The following is a 25,751-nucleotide window of genomic DNA, read 5'->3' on the forward strand; positions in this document are numbered from 1 at the left end:
TCTGGTTGCTATCATGTGCAATGGTTTGCAGATACAGCACAAATCGTTGTTTGAACAACCAACACATGTGGTCAACATTTCCAGTCGAATTTACAGCATCAGGTAGCTTCACGTTTTCCATGTCTCCTACTGATACACACTCCTGGTACTATTTGATGTTTCTTACATTGGGATAAAGAAACTTGGGTTCTTTTGTGTTACTTATATTTTATAATCATGACCTTGTAGGATGCATGCATTTTGTGCATCCAATCCAAGGTAGGACAATCTGTCTCGGACACTCTCTAGTGGTCAGGAGGATCACCAACTCCCAATTGCCACACTGAGATTCTACCTGACCCAGGTGTTGCAAAGAATGGCTCTGGCCCCTTGCTGCATAAATTTCCCAGTCAGCTGGACTTTGCCACACCACTTGTCCTTCGTGGTAAAGATTTTCCATCAAGCAGTGGTTTGCACAGAACATCCTGCAGACACTGAGCAATGGACATTGGTGGGGTGATTCCCTGAGCAGACCATCCAGGTCACCTGGCGGAAGACCTCATTCCTAGTGCTCACAAAGAAGAATCAGGACTTGGCCTGGCTGACAGTGAGATGGGCCCTCCCATTCAGATCCTTCCCGTACAACTAGATCAGGTATATGCATGTTGTCCCTGAAATGACTGGTGGAGTCGAGATAGTCACCCATCTCCTTGCAGAACGAAGATTCGCTAAGAGTGTGCGGAGAAGGTCATGGTTTATCCCCAACAGCAGTGGGGTTTATCAGTGGGGATGCACACAGAGTCAGACATCCAGAACTGTTGGAAGGTCATCAACTCAGTGATGGTCTGCCCAAAACCTGTGGGTCTTTCAGCAGACGCAGATGTGGCTGCGAGAACGCTGCTGACTGGCATATTTCCGGGCTGCAGGAGCACGGAGGCTTGGTGCAGCCATCGTGAGGGTGCTGTGGGGACGGACCACCAGAGTCCTTCCATTACCGGGCACTGAGGGACTGAAACTTGGGGAAGCCCCTCAAACTACAACAGGGGGGAGTAACGATAGGGATATAAATTAATGTAAGAACGATGTCTGGATAGGAAACGAAGGGTTGAAAGAGATTTTGAATGGGTTTTCTTTTGTGAATAAAGTCGATTCTTGGTTTGAAATGTAATTTGTCATTCTGACCTTCGTGCAACATCAGCAGATTCACCGAGGTTGGAACAATGTTACCAGCGGAGGGACATCAGGGGACAAAATAAAAATGATTTGGCCCCGAAAATGCCTTCACCCTGACCGAGGGGTGTGAACATGCACCGGCCAAACCTTTGGAAGGAGGGGTGTGTTGTCATGACTCACTCCCCGGCCCGGAACCAACGGGGGAGGAGACGTCCTCGCGTGGTGCACCCCGGCCCCGACGAGCGACCGTTTGCGCGGGAGCCCCCTGGCCGGGGCTCACGGCGCGCGAGTGCGCGCGCTCGACCAGCGGCCGCGGCGCCGACGACGCGCGCGTCTGGGACGTCAAGGACGAGTTCCGGAGGAACGCAGTGGCCGGAGCCACGGAGACGGCGAGGCTCATGCAGGTAGGAAGGGGTAGCAGGCCCCCCCTGGGCCATCGCCCGGACCGGGACCGGCGGCCGCGGGACACTGATCATAAATAACCGTCTGTTGGCTGGGGAAAAAATAAAATAGTGTTCCCATCATTACATTCGGTGGGATCCACAAGTGGGTTGGTGGTGGGGGTCAGGCTTGACAGTACATCGTTTTTAGTCGGCTCGGAAATTAACGATGTGGGAGACTCAGTCTGTGGATCACACGAAAATTGCAACAGTGGGACAACGAAGAAGATTGGGGAGATTTACGAATGGGGAAAGTGGGCCAAAGAATGGGCGATGGGATTGAACTCTGACAAGGGCAGGGTGCTGCATTATAATAAACCAGGGCAGGGGCCTACACCGTGAAGGACACGGCCCTGAGGAGCATCAAATAACAGAGACCCTCGGATACCCTAAATGAGATGAGTGAAAAAGAGTTGGTCCTCCAGTTCTTCCTTTCATTGGTTGGGAGATCATGTGAGACCACAAGTTGTTTAAAGTTTTGGTCACCAACTATAGGAAGGGTGTCATTAACCTGGAGAGGGTGTAGAATGTAGTTACGGGGAATGCAGGGTATAAGGTATGAGATCAGTTGGGACTTTATTTCCCTGCACTGCAGGAGGCTGAGGGGAGCAAACCCTACCGAGTTATATAAGATTTGAGGGGCACAGGATTGAGGTTTTTAAAACTGGAGACCATTGGTTTAAGGTAAGAGTGAAAAGATTTAAAAGAGGCACACAAAAATGGTGGTTCATATATGGATTGAGCTGCCAGAGAAAACTGCAGGTACAATTACAACATTTAAAAGGCATATAGACAGGTCCATGGATAGAAAGGGTTTAGAGGGATATGGGTGAAAAGCAGGCTAATGGGAATTGCTCCGAAAATCTTGTCTCCATAGATGAGTTGGGCTGAAGGGCCTGCTTCTGTACTGTGTGAGTTTATAAGGGCTAGTCTGTGGGTGGTGCTTGCCATGGTGAGGCTTAGTTAACTTCTTCCACAAGACTCCAGAATTCCACTGCCTTTTTGCCACTTTCATCAACATTAACCCTGATTCTCTGTGTGATTCTTAGAATTTTTCTAAAATATGTTCAGCATTGTTTTCTGAATTGCCTACATTGATAAATCTTGTCAAGCAAGTGATTAAAGATTAATTCTGAAAATTTGAAACATTTTTGTAAAAGATAAACAGATGGCAAATTATTTTCTATCATTGGAACAAGGAAATAGGGAAGACATAAAATTAATATATTTCATTTAAGCCAATATACACAGAATGCTGGAAATCTGAACTACTAATTGAAAATGCTGAAAATATTTTGCATCAGGAAACTTCCGTAGTGCCAAATTTTACTTTTTGAGTTTTAATTTATCATATTGGAATGAAAAGGTTAGATATAACTCCATTTTAATACAGGTATTCCCCAGGTTACAACAGTTCCATTCCTGAGAGCAGCCAATAACCCAAATTTCATAAATAAGTAATTCTCCCCACCGTCGAGAAAATCTATATGGAACACTGTCATTGGAGACCATCAAGAATCTGCACCACCCAGGGCGTGCTGTGTTCTTGCTTCTGCCATCAGGAAAGATATATAGGTGCCACAAGACTAATACCACCAGATTCAGGAATTGTTGCTACCCCTCCATTATTAGACTCCAAAACAACAAACTCAAATAGAATCTTGTTTAAGGGCTCCTATTTTGCACATTATTTATTATTCATTTTTTTTCTGTATTGGACAGCCAGTTCGTTTATATTTCTTTGGGTACATTTCTCTTTTTTTCTTGACTACAGTTTTTTGCACTACTGATAAGTAGAATTCTACCTGCCCTGCAGGAAAGATAATCTCAGGGTTGTACTACTTTGACAATAAATTGGAACTTTGAAGTTGGAAACAAACAGAAACTGTGTCGAAGAGGATTACAGAAACAGCTGTGACAGCTGGCCTTACTGACTTAGTGAGTGAGTCTGCTCAATGCTCCCTGCTCTCCTTAGCTCAACCCAGCCCCTGACTGTTGCAGCTCAGAGAAAAGGATGGGGAGAGAAGGCTTGAGGAAATGACCTATTCCCACCTAGCAGTCCTGTAGCAGCTGGCAAATTCATCCCATCCATCCTGTCAATTTCCCAAATGCTTGATCATATGTCTGGAGTGTCCATAAGTCAGGCATTCGTAACCTGGGGTCGATCGTGAGGACTTACGAACAGCACCTGGACTATTGGATTTTACGATCATGGTATTTATTCCAACACTATGTAATAATATGGTGCAGCCGAGATAGGTAAACTGGTTGACCGTTTTGAGTTTTGTGTGCCCGATGGAGATGTGGGGGGGCTGGTAGTCATGGTATCAGCCCACTGGCGGTGGTCAATGTGGCAGGCACCAAGAGAATTCTTTAGGCAGTCCTTGTACCTCTTCTTTGGTGCACCTCTGTCACGATGGCCAGTGGAGAGCTCGCCATATAACACGATCTTGGGAAGGCGATGGTCCTCCATTCTGGAGACGTGACCTACCCAGCGCAGTTGGTTCTTCAGGAGCATGGATTCGATGCTGTCGGCCTCTGCCATCTCGAGTACTTCGATGTTAGGGATGAAGTCGCTCCAATGAATGTTGAGGATGGAGCGGAGACTACGCTGGTGGAAGCGTTCTAGGAGCCGTAGGTGATGCCAGTAGAGGACCCATGATTCGGAGCTGAACAGGAGTGTGGGTATGACAACGGCTCTGTATACACTAATCTTTGTAAGGTTTTTCAGTTGGTTGTTTTTCCAGACTCTTTTGTGTAGTCTTCCAAAGGCACTATTTGCCTTGGCGAGTCTGTTGTCTATCTCGTTGTTGATCCTTGCATCTGATGAAATGGTGCAGCCGAGATAGGTAAACTGGTTGACCGTTTTGAGTTTTGTGTGCCCGATGGGGGGGCTGGTAGTCATGGTGGGGAGCTGGCTGATGGAGGACCTCAGTTTTCTTCAGGCTGACTTCCAGGCCAAACATTTTGGTAGTTTCCGCAAAACAGGACGTCAAGCGCTGAAGAGCTGGCTCTGAATGGGCAACTAAATCGGCATTGTCTGCAAAGAGTAGTTCACGGACAAGTTGCTCTTATGTCTTGGTGTGAGCTTGCAGGCGCCTCAGATTGAAGAGACTGCCATCCGTGCGGTACCGGATGTAAACAGCATCTTCATTGGTTTTTTTTATTTTCTTTTTTTAAAAATTTTTAATTTTTCACACTATAAACCATATTGATCAAGATAAATACATTTTCCTTCTTGAATATATACAGTGTCGTTTTCTCCCCCCCTTCCCTCTTCCCTCTTCCCCTCCCTCCCTCCCTACCTCCCCTCCCATTTATTTAAAGTTCAGAAAATAAGATACATTAAACCCATCAAACAATGTTGTCACTCAATAAAAATAAACAAGAAATTCCACTGAGTCAGTTCTTTTCATTCTCTTCTCCTGTCATTTTAGGTGGTAGATGTCCCCGGTAGGTTTTCTCTATTATGTTTCATGTATGGCTCCCATATTTGTTCAAATATTGTAATGTTATTTCTTAAATTATGTTATTTTTTCTAATGGAATACATTTATTCATTTCTATATACCATTGTTGTATTCTCAAGTTATCTTCTAATTTCCAGGCTGACATAATATATTTTTTTGCTACAGCTAGGGCTATCATAACAAATCTTTTTTGTGCACCATCCAAATCAAGTCCAAATTCTTTGTTTTTTATGTTACTTAGGAGGAAGATCTCTGGGTTTTTTTGGTATATTTCTTTTTGTGATTTTATTTAATATCTGGTTTAGATCTTCCCAAAATTTTTCCACTTTCTTACATGTCCAAATTGCATGAATTGTTGTTCCTATTTCCTTTTTACAGCGATAACATCTGTCAGATACTGTTGGGTCCCATTTATTTAACTTTTGAGGTGTAATATATAGCCTGTGTATCCAGTTATATTGTATCATACGTAACCTCGTATTTATTGTATTTCTTATAGTACCTGAGCATATCTTCTCCCATGTTTCCTTCTTTATCTTTATTTTAGATCTTGTTCCCATTTTTGTTTAGTTTTACCATTTGTTTCCTCAGCGTCTTCATTGTTGATGTCTTTCATGGCTTGGTTCAGCATCATGCTGAAGAAGATTGAAAAGAGGGTTGGTGCGAGAATGCAGCCTTGCTTCACGCCATTGTTAATGGAGAAGGGTTCAGAGAGCTCATTGCTGTATCTGACCCGATCTTGTTGGTTTTCGTGCAGTTGGATAACCATGTTGAGGAACTTTGGTAGGCATCCGAGGCGCTCTAGTATTTGCCAAAGCCCTTTCCTACTCACAGTGTCGAAGGCTTTGGTGAGGTCAACAAAGGTGATGCAAGGATCGACAATGAGATAGACAACAGACTCGCCAAGGCAAATAGCACCTTTGGAAGACCACACAAAAGAGTCTGGAAAAACAACCAACTGAAAAACCTCAAAGATTAGCGTATACAGAGCCGTTGTCATACCCACACTCCTGTTCGGCTCCGAATCATGGGTCCTCTACCGGCATCACCTACGGCTCCTAGAACGCTTCCACCAGCGTTGTCTCCGCTCCATCCTCAACATTCATTGGACCTACTTCATCCCTAACATCGAAGTACTCGAGATGGCAGAGGCCGACAGCATCAAATCCACGCTGCTGAAGATCCAACTGCGCTGGGTAGGTCACGTCTCCAGAATGGAGGACCATCGCCTTCCCAAGATCGTGTTCTATGGCGAGCTCTCCACTGGCCACCGTGACAGAGGTGCACCAAAGAAGAGGTATAAGGACTGCGTAAAGAAATCTCTTGGTGCCTGCCACATTGACCACCGCCAGTGGGCTGATATCGCCTCAAACGTGCATCTTGGCGCCTCACAGTTCGGCGGGCAGCAACCTCCTTTGAAGAAGACCGCAGAGCCCACCTCACTGACAAAAGACAAAGGAGGAAAAACCCAACACCCAACCCCAACCAACCAATTTTCCCTTGCAACCGCTGCAACCGTGTCTGCCTGTCCCGCATCGGACTTGTCAGCCACAAACGAGCCTGCAGCTGACGTGGACATTACCCCTCCATAAATCTTCGTCCGCGAAGCCAAGCCAAAAGAAGAAAGGAAAAGAAAAGATGTAATAATATAGAAAGCCAGCAGGTGGCGGAAAAACTCTTGGAAACATCTCTTTTGGAATAACAGCTGTTAGAAAGAGGCTTATTTGGATCATTTAAAATGATTGTAGCTTGTATATCCTACCACCCTGCTTGGTTGCAGCAAGTAAGATCCTTGAATTGCATGCAATACTTTTGATAAATAGGCTTGAGATTAAATCCTGTCAAGCTTCAATAGGACCTTTGTAAAGCCAGGGCAGCTCCATGTTCCACAAATTGGGAACTGAAAATTCTTGAATTTTATGGTGCTGTATGATATTATGTTTCTAAATTGGAGAGTGTAGTATCTTGCAGCATGCTCCGAAGGCTTAGCTGTAAATGAATGTAATCTCATGGCTGAAAGCTGTTTAGTGTCTGATAAATCCTCTCTGATCAATTTAATATTGTAATGACATTCATTTCATTTTTAAGTGTTTACTTGCTGTCTTGTGAAATGCAAATGAGTGCATTCTTGAGAGGGAGAAAAATTAATGTTGTATTTCATAGGCATGCTAAATTTCCCAAACACTGAGAACGAGTCCTGTTGACAACGACCAGCAGTTCTGGTGATGAGCTGTTCAAATTGAGCAATGCTTCAAACCTAGTCCACAGGGTGAGAGTCCAGGGCTTCCTCATACTGATGGGGACAAGAATGGAATTCTGAACCTGTCTTTTTTTTCTCTGGTACTGTGCTGAGAGTTGAACAGCAGGGGCCAGTCTTGCTGGGATTTCTTTTCAATGGCCTAGAAATTGCCACTAAGGTTCTGCAATGGTTCAGACCTAGTGTAGGATCCAAACTCCCATCAAAGTCATTGAGGTTGTAGATTAAATGTTTCAGAGCAGATGGAAAGGACTTACTTTTTAAATTGTATTCCAGTTTGATTTAATATTTTTAATCCTTTCTGAGTATTCAAATCTCTTTATTTAAAATGTTAATTTTTTTCCCTAATTTTATTCAATATTAATCATTTTTATTTGCCTGTAAAGTGACTGCTTGAACAGAAGACAGCCCCACACACAGACATGATTTTGGTTAAAGGTTAGCTGGGATGTTTTGGAGTCTCGGCCTTCGAAAATCATTTGCCAGCAAGGCTGGCCTTCTGCATCTGGCCCAAGGAACCATGGGAATTGCATGGAGTAAACTGGCCCTTTTGCACACATCTATGTCAACATTTTACAAAGTACCCAGAACAAAGGAATAGAATTAAATTGCTACCAAGCTAATTGTAAATCGCTATTAGGGGACAAATCCTCACATAAGATCGTGAACACTGAATAGGAGAATATCTAAGGTGGCATTCTATTCCAGCATGGATAAAAACTTACACAGAAGAAGGAACAATGGGAGGGAAAGAATGTTTGGTAAGGAAATTTCAGAAAACTATTGGTGAAATATTTAAGATCACCTGGAATAGCTGCAGAATTGAATTCTAATTGAAAGAGCTGGTCAGATTCATAGTTGTATAGCATGGAAGCAGGCCTTTTGACCCAACTCATCCTTGCCAACTAAGATGCCCATCTATGATACTCCCATTTGCCTGTATTTTGGCCCATATTTTTACAGATTTTTACTATCCATATACTTGTCCATAGTCATTCCATTTATGTAATACACAGTCTATAAATTCCTATTTTGTTCAAAATATACAGTATTTGTAATCTATTCAATCATTGACCTTTTTTCTTTTCTGTCTGAGTCTTAAATTGTCAAAAAACCTAATAATATATTAACAAATTGAGTCATCAACAGTTTGAGAATATAATTCTACTTTTACTCCCGACATACAAGAAGAAATTGAGGACTAAAACATCAGTGGTGAAGACGGCAAAGGTATAGTCAAGGAAAGTGGAGAAGCGCCTGCAAGATTGCTTTTAATTGGTGGACTGGACCATATTCAAAGACTCATCATCAGGACTGAATGAATATGCAACAGATGTCACCAACTTGATCAAGTCCTGCATGGACAAGTGTGTGCCCATTCACAGATACTGGAACTTCTCCAATCAGAAGCCTTGGATGAATCAGAGGACTCGCAACCTGCTGAGGGTCAGATCAGGGGTGTGTAATGCCAGGGACCCAGATGTCTACAAGAAGTCAAGGTATGACCTGTGGAAGGCTATGTCTGCAACAAAGAGGCAATTCCAGAGGAAGCTAGGGACAGATAGACGCCGGCTATGGCAGCGAGTGCAGATCATTACATGCTACAAAGTAAGGGCGAACACCATATAGCTGTGATGCTTCATTACCCAATGAGCTGAACACTTCTATGCCCGCTTTGAGAATGAGAACTCATCAGTGTCCACGAGAATCCCTCCAAAGGCTGAGGACCCTGTGATATCTGTCTCTTGACGCCAACATCAGAATATCATTCACGAGGATTAACCCTCACAAGACGTCAGGCCCTGACAGTGTACCTGACAAGGTACTGAAAATCAGTGCCAACCAACTAGCTGAGTGTTCACGGACATTTTCAATCTCTCACTGCTGCAATCAGAGGTTCCCACCTGCTTCAAAAGGGCATCAATCAACCTGGTACCCAAGAAGAGCAGAGTGAGTTGCCTCAACAACTCTTGTCCAGTTGCTCTAACATCTCCTGTGATGAAATGCTTTGAGAGGTTGGTCATGGCCAGAATTAACACATGCTTTAGCAAAGGACTTGACCCACTGCAATTTGCCGATCATCACAATTGTTCCACAGTAGACGCAATATCACTGGCTCTCCACTCAGCTCTGGGTCGCCAAGAAATCAGCAACTCATACATAAAGCTGCTCTTCATCAACTACAGCTTAGCCTTCAACACTATTATTCCCTCAGTGCTGGTCAACAAGCTCCAAACACTGGGCCTCTGCACCCCACCTCTGCAACTGGATGCTTGACTAACTTATCAGAAGACCACAGTCAGTACAAATTGGAAACAATGTCTCCTCACTGACAATCAACACAGGTGCATCTCAAGGATGTGTGCTAGCCCACTGCTCTACTCACTATACACCCATGACTGTGTGGCCAGGCACAATTCCAATGCTATCTACAGATTTGTTGGCAGAGTCACCAACAACAATAAGGAAGCATGCAGAAGGGAGATAAATCAGCTAGTTGATCACACCAACAACCTCGCACTCAACATTAGCAAAACCAAGGAGATGATTGGAGAACATCGAGGGCTCAGTAGTGGAAAGGATCAAGATCTTCAAATTCCAGAGTGTCACCATCTCTAAGGATCTGTCCTGGTGCCTCCATGTTGCTGGAATCATGAAAGCTTGCCAGTAACTTCTTTGTGAGGTGCTTGAGGAGATTCGGTATGTCACCAAAGACTCAAGAACTTTTACAAGTGTATCATGGAGAGCATTCTGGCTGGTTGCATCACTGTCTGGTACGGAGGTACCCAGAGGGTTGTTAACTCGGCCTGCAGCATCACAGGCACCAGTCTTCACACCATCAAGGATATTTACAAGAGGTGGAGTCTTAAGAAAGCAGCCTCTATCCTCAAGGACCCCCACCACCCAGGCCTTGCCCTCTTCACTCTGCTACCATCAGGGAAAAAGGTACAGTATCTTGAAGATGAGCACTCAGCGGCACAAGGACAGCTTCTTTCCCTCTGCCATCAAATTCCTGAATGAGCAATGAACCACAGACACTGCCTTACTTGACTTTTTCTTGCACTCTTTTTATTTATTTTGTACGGTGGTTTATATAAATGTTTGCACTGTGATGTTGTTGTAAAACAACAAAATTCATAACATGTTCATGACAATAAAGTCTGATTCTGATCATGCTTTCTGTTCAAAGTCTGCGTATCCTGAATGGGGATTTCGATTTTAAAATGCAAGTATAATTTCATTTGACTTCTCCCTAGTGCTGCAAATATCATAGTCCATTAATCAAACTTGTTCAATTTTACATCCATGGAAATCATACAATAGCATAAAAATAGACAGTTTTCTCCATTCATGTTTATATTTAAGATTGTCAACTACTTATTCTCAGTTCTACAGCATAAACAGTTTTATTTACAAATACCTATGTATTTCCTTTCCAAATACTATTTTTAAATCCTGATAGGGGATGCCAATCTAAAAAACATCTCTAATTATAACTGAGATCTCCTAGTTCCTCACAGAACATTGCAGCAAAGAACTGGCCTTGTGGCCCATTATGTTATGCCGATCTATGTAAGCATTCTCCACAACAGTCTAATCCTTTCCAACCTCATGTGTAGCACTCTATTTTTCTTGCAGCTAGAAGCCTATCTACGAGTCTTTTGAATGTTCCTATTGTACCAGCCTCCACCACCACTCCCCCCCCCCCCCGCCCCCCCCGGCAATGCTTTCCAGGCACCCACCACTCTTTGTTTAAAAAAAAAACTCCTGTCACCCTAAACTTTTCTCCACTCACCTAAAGCAGATGCCCTCTGGGATTTGTTATTGTCACCCCTCTCTTCGCTCTCTTTTGAAATGAAATATCTGCTTATTGGATCTAATTTACTGATTTAATTATCTTCTGGTTTTTATGTAACAATTTTTTTTCTCTTTATCTGCATTCAACATAAAATAGTGACTCATTCAAGTGGTATTTGATTGTGTAATATTTATTATATATTGTGCTTGGATTATTTGACTGCAGGAACCTCGCAGTCATAAACATTTTAAAAGGGGTCAGCATGTAGAAACTGCAGTTTTGATTTTAATTATGTGACTTTTACAGAGGAGGTGACTGAGCAGCGTTCAAAATGGAAAATATAAATTGAATACCCCCCAACAATTTATAATTTTCCCACTATCAAGGCAGCATTCAAATTGAATTCTGAACTTGAAGACCTCTTAATGTTCCAAACAGTGCAGTTCTTTTTCGCTGTTAGCAGTGCTGTTTTCTAGGTGAGTCCTGAAGTGCCATCTGTATTTCTAGCTGTTCATAAAGTTACTTAGAAGAAAACGGGTGATAATCTGCATGAAATAATCAGAGCTTTGGAATGCAGTGTTACTAGTGAGAGGTACTATTCCTCTAAGAATAAGAAAGAAAGACACATAGAGGTTTCCTATCTCTTTCAGGGTGTTCTAAAGTGTTTTAATGATCATTGAACTCCTTTTCAATGTGTATTTCTTGTTCAAAGTCTCAAGCATGATAGCTAATTCATGCACCACAGGCTCTTGCACATAACAAAGTAATAATGATCATGTTGTCATTGCAATGTTGGATGAGAAATAAACATTAGCTTGAACACTAAGGATAATTGGCTTGCTTTTTCTCAAATTAAGAACAGAAAAGAATAGCTGGGACCAGTCTTCTAAAAGATAGCACCTTTAGTGATGTAGTAGGACTACACCATACAGCAGTGTCTGAGGCTTTGGAGGGGGACAAACCCTCTAAACCACACATGTCAAACTCTGGCCCGCGGGCCAGATTTGGCCCGCGTTATAATTATATTTGGCCCGCAAGATCATATTAAATATATATTAGAGTTGGCCCGCTGGCCGCCGCGCCAGTATAGCGCATGCACACTGAAGGTGAAAATGAAGACGCCGGAGGTGTGGAGGGATCTCAGAGTCCCGAATCCCGGGGATCGGAGCGCCGCACTCAGCCCGCCCGGCTCCCGGACACACAGACACGGCTGGAGTTGGGGACCATCCTCGCTGGGTCTGCGCTTCAGCGGCGACGCCGGACCGAACGTCTCATTGGCGATGCCTTCCCCCTCGCTCCGTGCGCGGCGGACCCTACCTCCCGCTCCTTTTGTTGGAGACAAGCCCCGCGCCGTGAGATTGCAGTTTAATCCCTCTCCAACCATGGGAGCGGGGTGGGAGCAACACGCTCTTCTCAGCCAATTCCTCCACCGCCCCGGACGCCGGCGTTTCAACGGGGGGTTCGGGTGCCTTCGTCAGGTGACCGACCTGTTGGTCCAAGACAAGGGGAGAGCGTACAAACTCCACACAGACAGCACCTGAACTCGGGTGAACGTGGAGCTGCGATCCCACATTCCACATCAGGACTGTGTGTAAGATTGGGAACAGTGAGACGGAAGCTTATTTTGTTCCTGTGATTTAAGCCTTTCTTGGGGTGGGGGGGGGGGGGTCCTTCTCTGACCACTTGCCTAACAATTAACCTAATCAGATGTGGAGTTACCACAATACAACAGTTCTCAACCTTTTTCTTTCCACTCGCGTCCCTGTGCCATTGGTGCTCTGTGATTAGTAAGGGATTGCTTAAGGTGGTCTGTGGGTGGAAAGAAAAAGTTTGAAGACCACTGCTTTAATCATCCCTCATTGACTCATCATGTGCACTGTTTCAGACGCTAAAGGAAATGGGCCAATGACAATGAAAGAGTTTATCCAAAACTATTATTAAACATTTATTTTAATAAGAAAAAGTTTAACATTACATATGTTGAAAGAAGAGAAAAGATGCAGATGTTGTTGAAAATTTTCAATAAATATTTAGTTCGGCCCTCGACTTAGTCCAAGTTTTTAATTTTGGCCCTGTCTTGGGTAAACTTATACCTCTCATTTTGTTCATTTTAGATTGGTCACAGTGTTTGAGCTACCGAAAGAAAATAGACACACACACCGAGAGCAGTTCAGTTTATACAAATGTTTATTACTAATTCAAAAGCTGATTTCACACTACAATATGCAAGCCCTTCCCAACTATACTTATCAACGCTTGGACTGGTCCCAACTGCCGAAGCGAGGCAACGACTGCACACTTGTAGTAGGTTGTCAGGGCGCTGGTAGCAGCTTCTCCACCTCCCCCGACCGGGACGTTGCTTGGACTCTGGCTGTTCTTCCTTCTTGACAAGGGGTGTTCCCACCCCTCAGAGAATCTAAACTTCAGCAGCAGGACCACAGGCTTATATACCCCAAAAACAATTAATCATGCGCCTACTCCTTCTAATATTTGTCAGTCAAAATCAAAACTGAACATTACATTCTACAATTTAGAAGATTAATTATTATGGAACCAGGATGTTATAATTTCCTGGTTTATCTCGTAGATACAAAGACTTATTAAAACTTCTCGAGCAAGACAGGTTGTGACCAATTCGTCAATTTCAGAGTGTTGCATTTGACAACTGCTTTCCCTGGGCCTCACAGTGGAATTCCATTTCAAAGTGTATCTTCAGATAAGTCCCCATGGCTGAGTTTAATTACATCTGCTAGTTCTGAAAGTAAGGTGACCTGCGTGTGGACCCAGTGTCGTCAGTTCCACATAAGCAAAAAGCATCTGGGTACATGGTTTTAATCCTCCATTACATCCCACCCCTTGGTCACAATCTGTCATTTGCGAGGCCTAACCAGTATTTGAGTACAGAGGGAGCGAAAAAAGAGAAATCAAAACAACAATTACAAAGATAAGCAATGACGCGAGCAACCAACGGAGGATAGTGTGGCCCACCCCCCAAAATGTAGCAGTTAGCCATGAGAAAGGATTCCAACCAAGGCTCAAATTATCCTTGTTGGCCACAATACCCAGGTACTGGAGCTCACGAACAGATTTTGAAACATGCTGAACAATAACATATTTATATAAGCTGCACTTGAGGCTGGTGACCGAGGACTTCCTTGGTGTAATGCATCGGACCGTGTTTCCCACGGGTAACTCCCTTGGAACGTCCTCGACATTACAAATCCAATTGCTGGCATCAAAGCAGCTGTTAAGCCAGATCACCAGGAGTGTAAAATGGAGAACCTGGAACAAAGAAGCCTGACACATGTCACTCATGATACCATAAGCGTTCAGTGTTTAAACAGACTAAATCATCCTGACCCTCAATAGCTACCCACCGAGTGTTACCCTGGGCAGGTGTCACTATTTCCCCTTTTACAGGAGGGCCACTACCTGGTGGTGCCACCCATACCTTTTGTCCAACATTCTCTAGTTCGGGGATGGGGGGCAATGACTGTTTTTCCTCTGGAATAGGCTGTAGTTCAGAAGCGTGAAGAAGTCGGTGGAAAGGTGTACCTCCTTTTAAAGGGCGATGATTCAAATTGTCGACTGCCTGCTGCAGCACATGGCACCATCCCTTCTGGGTCCCCAGTGATGTTTCCAAACGAATTTGTTCCTTCAGTAAGCCGTTCATTTGTTCAACTAACCCGGCAGCCTGCGGGTAATAAGGAATATGGTGGATCCATAAAATACCGTTGTCATTTGCCCAATCACAGATTGCTTTCCTGGAGAAGTGCGAGCCATTATCAGAGTGAATCTCCTCTGGAACATCATAATGATAAATCAAATGGTTTAGTCCTTGGATAGTGCTAGCTTGGTCAGCCGTCTTGGTGGGAAAAGTAAAAACCAGGCCCGAAAAGGTGTCAACCATTACTAGGATATAATATTTACCCATACAGTCTAGCATGGGGCCTATGTAATCAATTTGCCAGACCGCAGCTGAGTGAGCACCCCATTTTATTCGGCCATGTGGACCAGGTGGAATGGTATGGAACTTCACAAGCTGACATTCTGGGCATGTACGTACGACCATGCGGACATCATCCTGATGGACGGATAAAGCATGTGTACGGGACCACATAGCTGATCCCTTCTCCCCCAAATGACCACTCTGTTCATGTGCCCATCGAGCCAGGGGGACGGTATCAGCACAGCTGATAGTGGCAAGCTGATCTGCTACTGCATTATGTTGAGCCATGTTAGTCGCCATATTGGTATGGGCATCAACGTGATAAACGGTTATCTCACGATGGTGGGAAGCATCCCACAACAGCTGCCACAACTCTTTGCCCCATACTGGGCGGTCATGTATCATCCAGTTGTTCTTTTGCAAATCAGGCATCCATACCACAAGTCCATTAGCCAAAGCCCAGGAATCAGTAAACAGGCGAAGAGGGTGATCATGGGGATCTAGTGGTAAAGTGACTGCCTTCAACTCAGCATACTGACTGGAGCCACCATCCCCCTCCTCCGATAAGTGAGTTCCTGACCTGGGATGGTAAGCCACCTGTTCGTGTACGTGGCCCACCCCTTCAGGCCCTCTGGTCGCATGACTCTGAATATACCACTTCCATTTAACAATAGAAGACTGCTGAGCCCGCCCGATCTTTAGATTAGCATCATTAGCCAGGACCCAATTCATTATAGGAAGTGCAGGTCGCAATTGAACATCTGCATCACCTGTCATTCTTTCAGTCTCTAGCAGGGCCCAGTAACAGGCTAGTAACTGTTGTTCAAAAACAGAATAACGAGTGGCAGCCTCGGGCATGGTACGTGACCAGAATCCCAGTGGGACTCGGCGACCCTCTTGTTTCTGCCAGAGGCTCCAGGAGGCCACATCATCAATATAATGGTGAATTGAGAGGGAAGGCGATACTGGAAGGTGGATGAAGGTATACTGGCGCCCCTTCCAGGTAAAGGCGAACTGATCCTGTGAATCCTCAGCTATAAGAATACTGAAGAAGGCGTTAGAGAGATCAATGACAGCATACCATGTTCCTGAGTTCCCAGTAGCAATGTTTTCAATAAGGGTGACAATGTCCGGAACTGCTGAAGCAAGTGGTGGGGCATGTTTGTTCAAAAAACGATAATCAACTGTCATTCTCCAGGAGCCATCTGGCTTCTGGACCGGCCAAACAGGGCTATTAAAGGGCGACGTTGCGGGCCTCACTACCCCTTCTTCTTGCAGAGCATCGATGGTGGCAGTAATCTCTTCCTGCCCCCCAGGGAGACGATATTGTGGAATGCACACTGGTTTCATGGGGGCTGGCACCATCACAGGATCCCACTTAACCTGACCCACTACTAGTTTTTTTGTAATAGTTCGAATTCCAAATTCAAATCCCCCTTGGCTAGTATTAAGGGCCATACCGGCCAACATATTAATACCCAGGATACACTCGTCAGTAGCAGCCACCAGGGCATGTAACCAGACAGGGGAAGGGCTATCACCCACCATGGCACAGACTTTTATTTCCTTTGCCAGGGTGACCGCTCCTCCCAACCCCTCTATTTGAAAGGCCGGTCTAGTCCAGAGGTCGGGATTACCAGGAATCACCGAGTGCTCTGCACCGGTGTCGACCAAAGCCAAGTATTTGCGATCATTACCCCCACCCCAGTGGATTGTTAACGGTATGTAGGGCCGCGGATCCCCGTGTGTGCGCCGTGTCTCGATGGAGTAGACACGGGAATCCTGCCCACACCTTGAGGCTTCAGAAGGGTTCGGGGGCTTCCAGGACCACATGCTATTGTTATCTTTAAGAGCCTGTTTAACCCATTGTTTTACCTCATCATGAGTAACTGGAGCAGGAGAAGCCAGCTCGATAGAAGCAGCAGTGGGAGCAGAAAGCACAGCTGGGCCAGGAGGACTCAGCAGCTGGGGATGATGTTCCCCTGCTTTTTGCCTAAATCGATCTCCAATGGCAGCCAGCTCTTTTACAGAGAAATCACGGATCATTGACTCCTTCTGACCCCTGTTCCCACTTTGACTCACAGGGTCCTCCACCCAGTCTAGGGGAGGAGGTGGAGGCCATCCAACAGAGGGAGTAGGCCATAGAGCATAAGCAGGGGTTTGGGTATTTTCCCCTGGGTCCACATGGGAAACCGGGGTATCTATCCCTTCCATCTCTACCCTTACATCATCCCCCCTTCTGTCTGTTTGGGAAATCTGCTGCCTTATAGGGCGGGCGTGAACAGCAGATGGAGAGGGTAGTATGTTAGACACATGCTGAGGAGTATCTGCATTATTACCATTGTCATTCCAGATATTCCCATCCCAATCCTCAATTACATCAGGATCGTTACCATTCCTTATCATGGCATGAATACGATATGGATCGGGTTCTACTCCATGCCTTTCCTTATCTGCACAGAGCTGCTGCCGGAGTTTAATATTACGGCAAATCATTTGGACATGCTTATCTTCCCATTCTTTGGCTCTGTCCTGACTGGTGCGAACAATCTCGCTCATCATGGAACAGCATTGTCGCAGGACTTCTAGCTCCTCCTCTAATTGCTTTCTTTTGCACTGAGATTCTACTTCTCTTTGAATTAATTCTGCTTCACGCTGAACGGAGTGGCGTAATGCTGTGGCCAGCAACCAAAAACCATTCGTCAGCATTCCCTTTTTATCAGGAAATTTACTTTCTCGAAGGAGAGTGGCAACCCGCTCTCCCAGAGGTGCACTTGATGAGTCTAACTTCTCATCCCAACTAATGGGTGGTCCCAACAAAGACAGGGTATTGGCCAACATGCCAAACCCATCGTCTTTGGAAGTCCATCCAGGAATCAAGAACTGCTCAGGGCTCACCTCTTTCTTTCGGCGAAACATCTTGAGACCAACCCTGCTCGCTGCGCCAATTGTCTTGGGTAAACTTATACCTCTCATTTTGTTCATTTTAGATTGGTCACAGTGTTTGAGCTACCGAAAGAAAATAGACACACACACCGAGAGCAGTTCAGTTTATACAAATGTTTATTACTAATTCAAAAGCTGATTTCACACTACAATATGCAAGCCCTTCCCAACTATACTTATCAACGCTTGGACTGGTCCCAACTGCCGAAGCGAGGCAACGACTGCACACTTGTAGTAGGTTGTCAGGGCGCTGGTAGCAGCTTCTCCACCTCCCCCGACCGGGACGTTGCTTGGACTCTGGCTGTTCTTCCTTCTTGACAAGGGGTGTTCCCACCCCTCGGAGAATCTAAACTTCAGCAGCAGGACCACAGGCTTATATACCCCAAAAACAATTAATCATGCGCCTACTCCTTCTAATATTTGTCAGTCAAAATCAAAACTGAACATTACATTCTACAATTTAGAAGATTAATTATTATGGAACCAGGATGTTATAATTTCCTGGTTTATCTCGTAGATACAAAGACTTATTAAAACTTCTCGAGCAAGACAGGTTGTGACCAATTCGTCAATTTCAGAGTGTTGCATTTGACAACTGCTTTCCCTGGGCCTCACAGTGGAATTCCATTTCAAAGTGTATCTTCAGATAAGTCCCCATGGCTGAGTTTAATTACATCTGCTAGTTCTGAAAGTAAGGTGACCTGCGTGTGGACCCAGTGTCGTCAGTTCCACATAAGCAAAAAGCATCTGGGTACATGGTTTTAATCCTCCATTACAGGCCCTCCGTGAATTTGAGTTTGACACCCCTGCTCTAAACCATAGCTGTAGTTGGTACCAAGATTTGGTTGGAATTAGTGAAAAGTCATCAATGTGAATATGGTACCTTGCTCAGATCCATAGTATGGGGACACCAATACCCCTGTGTGGAAAACCCTCCAAAAGGACATAGCCCAGGACATCACTGTCAAAACCCTCCCCATCATCAAGAACATCTACAGAGAAAGCTGCCATTGGAGAGCAGCAGCAATCATCAAGGATCCACGTCACCCACCACAGTCTCTGTTCTCACTGCTACCATCAGGAAAGAGGTGTAGGTGCCACAGGACTTGCACCACCAAATTCAGGAATAGCTGCTCCCCTCAACCATTTGATTCTTCAACAACAAACTCAATCAGGACTCATTTAAAGACTCTTATTTTTTCACTTTATTGATTATTTTTCTCTCTATTGCACAGTCAGTTTGTTTACAGTTCTTTATTCTTTACATGTGTACAATGAGTATAGATTTATTTTGCACTACCAGTAAGTGGTAATTCTACCTTGCCCACAGGAGAAAATAAAATCTCAGAGTTGTATGTGATGTCATGTATGTACTCTGATAATAAATCTGAAATTTATTTCAGGGGGAGCAAGTAAAGCAACTGGTTTGTTTTTCAAATAGTGGGAAGAGGATCAGGAAAGAAGATTCCTAATATTTTACCGAAGGCAGTTGAAGAAAACAAAATGATTGAGCAACAGCACCAGGCAATGTGTATTTGACTGACAGGGCTTCAGAGTGAATCACTACAAGTACAAATAATTAAGTAGAATCCACATTAAGCATGAAGTTCTCAAGCTTCTTCAATGGATATGCTCTTCAATGGATATGCTCTTCAGTGGAGATCCAATATAATGGACCATTAAATGCTCCATCCAAGTGAATCCATGCACAGAGATGACATGATTCAAGAGCATGGCTAAGGAGGGATATAAGCAGCCTGACAACATTTTTTTGCTGAGCTAATGACTTAATCATGTAGGAATAGCAAACACAGGCTCTATGGTGGGGTTTATGAGAAAGTGCTTTAAATATCTTTTGATTATTTAATACATAATTTTTCATAACTTTTTTTAACTTGTACATTCTTTAACTTTTTTTAACTTGTACATTCTTTAATGTTCTTGTAGCTATGTAATTTGTTTAAATGAGGGCATGGTCCTTTATGGAGATGTTTAAAAGGAATGGTAGATAGTTAATTTCAGAGTGTCATGTAAAGTTTCCTTAAGAGCGAAGAATTGCTGTGAATTTTTAAGTAAGTCAATGCATTACTGTATTCATAGGGGAATCTTGGGCAGCAATGTGATCCATTGAGTTCTCATTGCATGTTTTCTCATCTTTCTCCTTATCCTCCTAAGAAAACTCAAAATATAGTTACTTCTCATTAACAAAGCTTACAATAAACAGTTTTTTTCCCTAAGAACCTGTGAGTTTTGACGTTTAATTGGATTTTTATCTGAAATCACTTGCCAAATTATCAAATACATGTTTTGTCTTGGTTTCACTGGCACATTTCAGGAAGTTTAAGATCCTGAAAACAGTATTTCACTATTTCTCTTTTTATTATTTTGATCATCTTTGAGCACAGAAAAGAACTGCCTTTTTTTAAATTTTTTTTTAATTTTTCACACTCTGAACCATACTAACCAAAATACACACAAACATTTCCATTCTTGAAGGCGTGGCTGGTACATACCAACGATAGACTTCTGGTCCTTAAGTACAGCTTTAGTCTGCCATTTTGCTTGTTCAGTTCCCAAAATAATGGTGATATAATTTTCATGTGGTACTTCTGCATTACAAAGATCAAATTCCTATCTGGTGTCATTAGCCAAGATGTGAATATCAGGTATAGTCCTCTTTCTGAAGGAGATAAGTAAGTTTGGAGTTCCACACAATGAAAGCACTGTGACCATTACCCAGGAATTTTGCACATATGCATACCAACTTGATGCAATAGTTTGGAAATTTTTGTATTTAACCATAAAGTTGTTTGCTCTAATGTGTCCAAATTGCCACATGAACCTGTTGGAAGATATATGGAGTTGGAAACCTCAGCATCTTCTCAATTAATTAAGTAGAGGTCACCATGCTTTTGGAACATAGAACTACACAGGATTGGACTCTTTGGTCCATGTGTCTTTACTGAAATGATCCCCAATTTAAACCAAAGTTTAGCAGTTTTTCTTATGAATTGTATATATCAAAAACAGAGCTCTGGAAGGATCTGGCAACAAAAACAGGTAGTGCTCATGTCTGGCCACAAGGCTCAGCTGTCAGCAGCTGTCAAATGTCTAATCATGATTCATTGTGGCATTTGGAGCATCAGGAAGCACTGGTGTTCAGATAAGTAAAGAAAACGGAACTCTTGAATTATTACTTGTTAATTTTTGCTGTTAACATCACCTCTCTGTTGCACTGCTATGAGTGCTAGATATTTTTGCTCTCAGCAGATGTCCTTTCTAGTGGTATCTATCCCCTTAGAACTGAGCATATCTTCAAAGTGTAGAAAGTATGGTAACCCTAAATTATATCAGATAACTTCATTAAAAGTACTGAAAGCAAAGCCTTTTATTGAAACTGGTTACAAAATCACTGAGAACAGAGTAGTTTAAAACATCTTTATCTGAGCTTGCTTTCAGTAACTTAATTGACATGTTTTTGGAAGTCTTAGAATCTGTAGCCCCTTTTCCACTGGCACCCTGACCCAGGAATTAACTGCAAATGTACTGGGACAGGGCCCAGTAGAAAAGGAACTCTGTCCAAATGCTGGCATCAAATGACATCATTTCAAACTGGGAATTAAATGCCTCTACCCCTACTCATATCCCTGGCATTTGCTGACGCTGGCATGCTGATAAGACAGCAGGAAGTGACCCATTTCTAGTTGAAGGAAAAACACTTCAATCCCCACGGATGAGTTGTATTCAGTGGAAAAGCAATTAGTGTCCCAGTTAAAGGTGGCCCAGTGGAAAGAGCACAAAGGGCTTCCTATCCTGGGACACTGCACAACTAATTAACTGGGATGCCAGTGGAAAAGGGGCTTGTGGGTTGGGTATTAAAGTGAAAGCAGTTTCAGTATTGCTCAAAGTAATTAGCAGTTTCCCGATGCTTGTCATCACCCTCTATGACATGCTGAAGACAAATGTGAAATTCAAGAGGTGGAAGCGAACCACCTAATTCCTTTTTTAATCTTGCTCCCAAACAAGCTGTTGCTCATTAGAATTTAGCCACATGAATAGAACCTCAGAGCTCACTTGGCATAAACCAGTGGTCAAGCCTGGAGTATTTTATGCATTGGTTATTGAAATTTTAGAGGAAATTAAAAACTAAAAATTGTTGGGATTCACCTGGTAATGCAAAAATTAAAAAAAAAATCAAACCTGCTTATCTGTCCATTGTTTATGACTCCATAAAATTGATTTAATGGAGCCATTCTCTTAATTTGACTGACTGTACTCAGGAAATTCATTTCAAAAGTGGACCTATCATTCAATTTGGCATGGTCAAAATAAAACCCACCCTTTTAGATTTCATCTCTCTCTCTCTCTCTCTCTCTCTCTCTCTCTCTCTGAAAGTATCAGGCCTCTTTCCTCTAAATCATTAAGAAACCCTGACTAGACAGTCTTTCTTTCCCCATCAAATTCTAATCGAGTAAGGTATCTCTAGATAAAATAAAATGTAAACTTGCATCAGTTGCAAAGTGGAACTGTCCATTACTGATTGCTGAATGCATTGCCACCCTGACTCTTGAAGGCAGGAGAAAGATGAGTTATAACTCATAAAGTGATGTATTTCTAATCTTCTGATTGCTAACTATTTTCCTAATGAAGTTTCTCATGAGGAAAAAGCTTTTTTTTTGTCTTTGCAAGATTATTGAAGCATGATCATCTTGCCTAAGCCATTCAGGCTAAGTTAAGAATCAATCCTGGATACTTCACAACTAATGTCAATGATTGATGAGTCGTTTATTTTTTTTTCAAAAAGACAATGAATGTTTCATTCTGCCAGATATGTATTCTGTTTCATACATGCAATTGCATGTAGAGTTTAGTGAAAAATATAATAAAAGCACATATACCATATATTTCAACATACAGGATAACCCTTGAAGCACCCAAAAACACACCAAAAACAGGGATCATCTTATAGGCCAGATACAAAAACGTTTCCTTAAAATTCTATTCAAAATTCCACTCCATTGGTTCCATAACCCACTTAGCCCCCATCCGACAACAAATTTTTAACATACCAGTATATTAGAAAGAATTTTTTTTATTATAACTAACCCGGCAAGCACATCCAGTCTCATACGGTCCCAGTCTGAATCTGATGAGTTGGCTTCCACTTTGTTGTCAGTGTCCCACAATAAATCATCCTCCGTATCATCCACAGCACTAGAGATACTGCACTTTTTGAAAGATTTTGTTGCAATCTCTACTTTCACTTTATCCTATGCTTTCAAGTGATGCAGCACACACCCATTGTAAAGGAATTTTCAGCACTCATTATCCAATTATTCCATTATTTACATACATGATCTTTAAATGACTTGTTCAAGCAGACATCTAGTGGTTGCAATAGAGAAGTCAAACCACCTGGTATAACAACAATCGCAGTATTATTTAGTGCTAATCTATTCAACACGTATTTTTGGGGTCATCTTATACACCCTATATATTGATTAACCATGAAATTGGGGGGACCCGTCTTATCTGAAGGTTGTCTTATATGCCGAAATATACGGTACTAAGAAGTGCTACTTTAACATAGCAGGAATAATAATCATTTAGTACTGACGCTGCAACATTTTCCAGCAGATGACAAAAATGTTTTTGATATAAATGCTAATTATAATTGTTTTTCAGAATTCCTTTTGGGTTTCCTGATACTTTTCTAAATTTCTAAGTTATAAATTGATGTTCTAATAGTCACTCAACATGCAACTTTTGCATTATAGTATAGTAAGATCCCCACTATCCAGCACCTATGGGGATCGCGGATGTCAGAAATGCAAACTTTCCGGTACACTGAAACTCACTCTTCTAATGCCTAACTAATAGACCTGTATTAAGAATAGACTATTTAAATGACAAAAAAAGTGCAAAATCAAAATGTAAAGTAAATTGAAAAAAAAACAGTATTTAAGTCTTTAATTATATAAAGTTCACTTTAATCATGAAATTCCCATAACTTACAAAATTTACATTTGAACTCCGGTTGTTGGCACTGTAACAGCATTGTGCTTGCCGCTATGCTAATCATGCTGTTGTCATAAATAATCCCCTCCCCTCATGCTGACAACCTGACTCACCTCCACGCTAGTGTCCTAGTCAGCCCCTCGGCAGACCTTCCTTTAAGTTCGAACCCTGGTCGCTGGCACTGTTAGTGTGCTAGCTGCTATGCTAACCGTCCCACCATCATAATTAACCCCCACTCCCCCAAGTTGACAGATAATATCTTAATAAGATACCTAAGACTTTTACCTGGCAAGGATAGGGAGGCACTTTGGGAGAGTCTCCCCAGAAGCAAGTGGCACCAGCCAGCTCTTCATCCTGGGTGCTGCCATTTTATTCAAACACAGCTTTGTTCAAATAGCTGCTGTGGTCGAGGTGTGAGCAGGGCACTCTGCTGGCTGAATGTTTGCTCCCATATTCACCAAGGGGTTGTGTGTTGCTTCGGAGAACATTTACATTTTTAAAACTTTTATGTATTTTAAATTCTATTTATTTATTTCCCCTGCCTTTTTGCTGGTTGATTGAGTGCTGGATAATGGGGATTTTACTGTACTTAGCATAATATCTCTAAGTACTTAATTAAATGATGTGTTATGCAGCATATAATCACGTCCAAACGAGGATTTTACAGCTACTATTGTTATTAAGATTCATTAAGCCTTTGAAATAAAAAATATTTTACACATTGCAGCTAATTCATATTTTTAACTGTAAATTATTTTCTGTTCCCTGTACCAATTCATCATGCAATGGTACTTCTTGAAAGGCCTATGATTTTATTAATTATGTCCATTAAAAATGTTTGAAATGTACAAGGTATATGATTAACCGATATTTAACCATTCAAAAATCTTTGTGTTTTTGCATGGCTGTTAATTGGTGCTATACTGGGTTTATCGCTAATTTAATTAAATTCAGTGCTTGCAGTGCCATTGTTGACTTCCAGAATATAAATTTTTTTTTAATAATCACATTCCCTTAAGCTGTACTACAAAAATTTGGATGTAAATTAAAACATCATATTTTTGACTGACATTTTAATCAGGACAAATATAAAACTGAAGTATAACAGCCTTAAGTTACTCTATAACTTAATGGATTTTAATTAATGGATTTTAATTAATGGATTTTAACAATTACCATGCCACTTGAAAATACAATTTCCTTTACAGCCAAGAGACAAAAAAGTTTAAATTAGCTATGAATGATGTAGTTTATAAAAATAAATCAAATTAAAAATATAGTGTAAGGTAAAAGGAGCAATATGAATTATAATAGCTTAAACAAGAAATTCTGACTATTTTCTCTAGGTAAAGTGTAATGAATTTAATAATTTTCATGAATTAACATGATCTGGTGGTTATATGCAGAGGAAAGGCAGATAAAATTACAGAATTTAAAAGGTATTTGGCCAAATAGATATGTAAGGAGTGGTGGGAAATACATGCTTAATGCAGGAAATGGGTTAGGGTTAGTTAGATGGGCATAATAGTTGACTGAGTCATTGACTTGCAAGTTGGGCCAAAGGGCCCACTTCTGTGCTGCACAACACTGACTATGACTGTTAATTTTGGTGGCGAAGGTGCATTTTGATATATTTGTCATGTGCTTCATGTCTTTAATCCCAGCCTGTTTGATAAAGTATCACTGATAGTAAGGCAAATGAGCACCTCTCAGTTTCAACC

General features: G+C 42.5%; 2 protein-coding genes across 3 annotated transcripts in view; one reads left to right on the forward strand and one right to left on the reverse strand.

The window, feature by feature from the left end:
* The window catches only part of LOC138751430 (cytoplasmic dynein 1 intermediate chain 1), a 245,354-nt gene extending 243,884 nt beyond the window's left edge, over positions 1-1,470 (reverse strand). Inside the window, exon 1 of one of the 2 annotated variants that reach the window (XM_069913678.1) lies at positions 1,300-1,470. Coding sequence is in view for 1 of the 2 variants with exons in the window: in XM_069913677.1 (XP_069769778.1) it covers positions 1,162-1,174 (13 nt within the window). In the remaining variant the exon portion in view is untranslated. The other variant, XM_069913677.1, reaches the window with a different exon arrangement.
* The window catches only part of sdhaf3 (succinate dehydrogenase complex assembly factor 3), a gene marked incomplete at its 5' end in the record, with an annotated part of 30,519 nt that continues 6,009 nt past the window's right edge, over positions 1,242-25,751 (forward strand). Inside the window, one exon of the mRNA XM_069929735.1 lies at positions 1,242-1,556. Coding sequence (XP_069785836.1) covers positions 1,242-1,556 — 315 coding nt within the window. The remainder of the gene's footprint in view (positions 1,557-25,751) is intronic.

Source organism: Narcine bancroftii, chromosome 1 (genome assembly GCF_036971445.1).
Source record: "Narcine bancroftii isolate sNarBan1 chromosome 1, sNarBan1.hap1, whole genome shotgun sequence".
Taxonomy (NCBI): Eukaryota; Metazoa; Chordata; class Chondrichthyes; order Torpediniformes; family Narcinidae; genus Narcine; species Narcine bancroftii.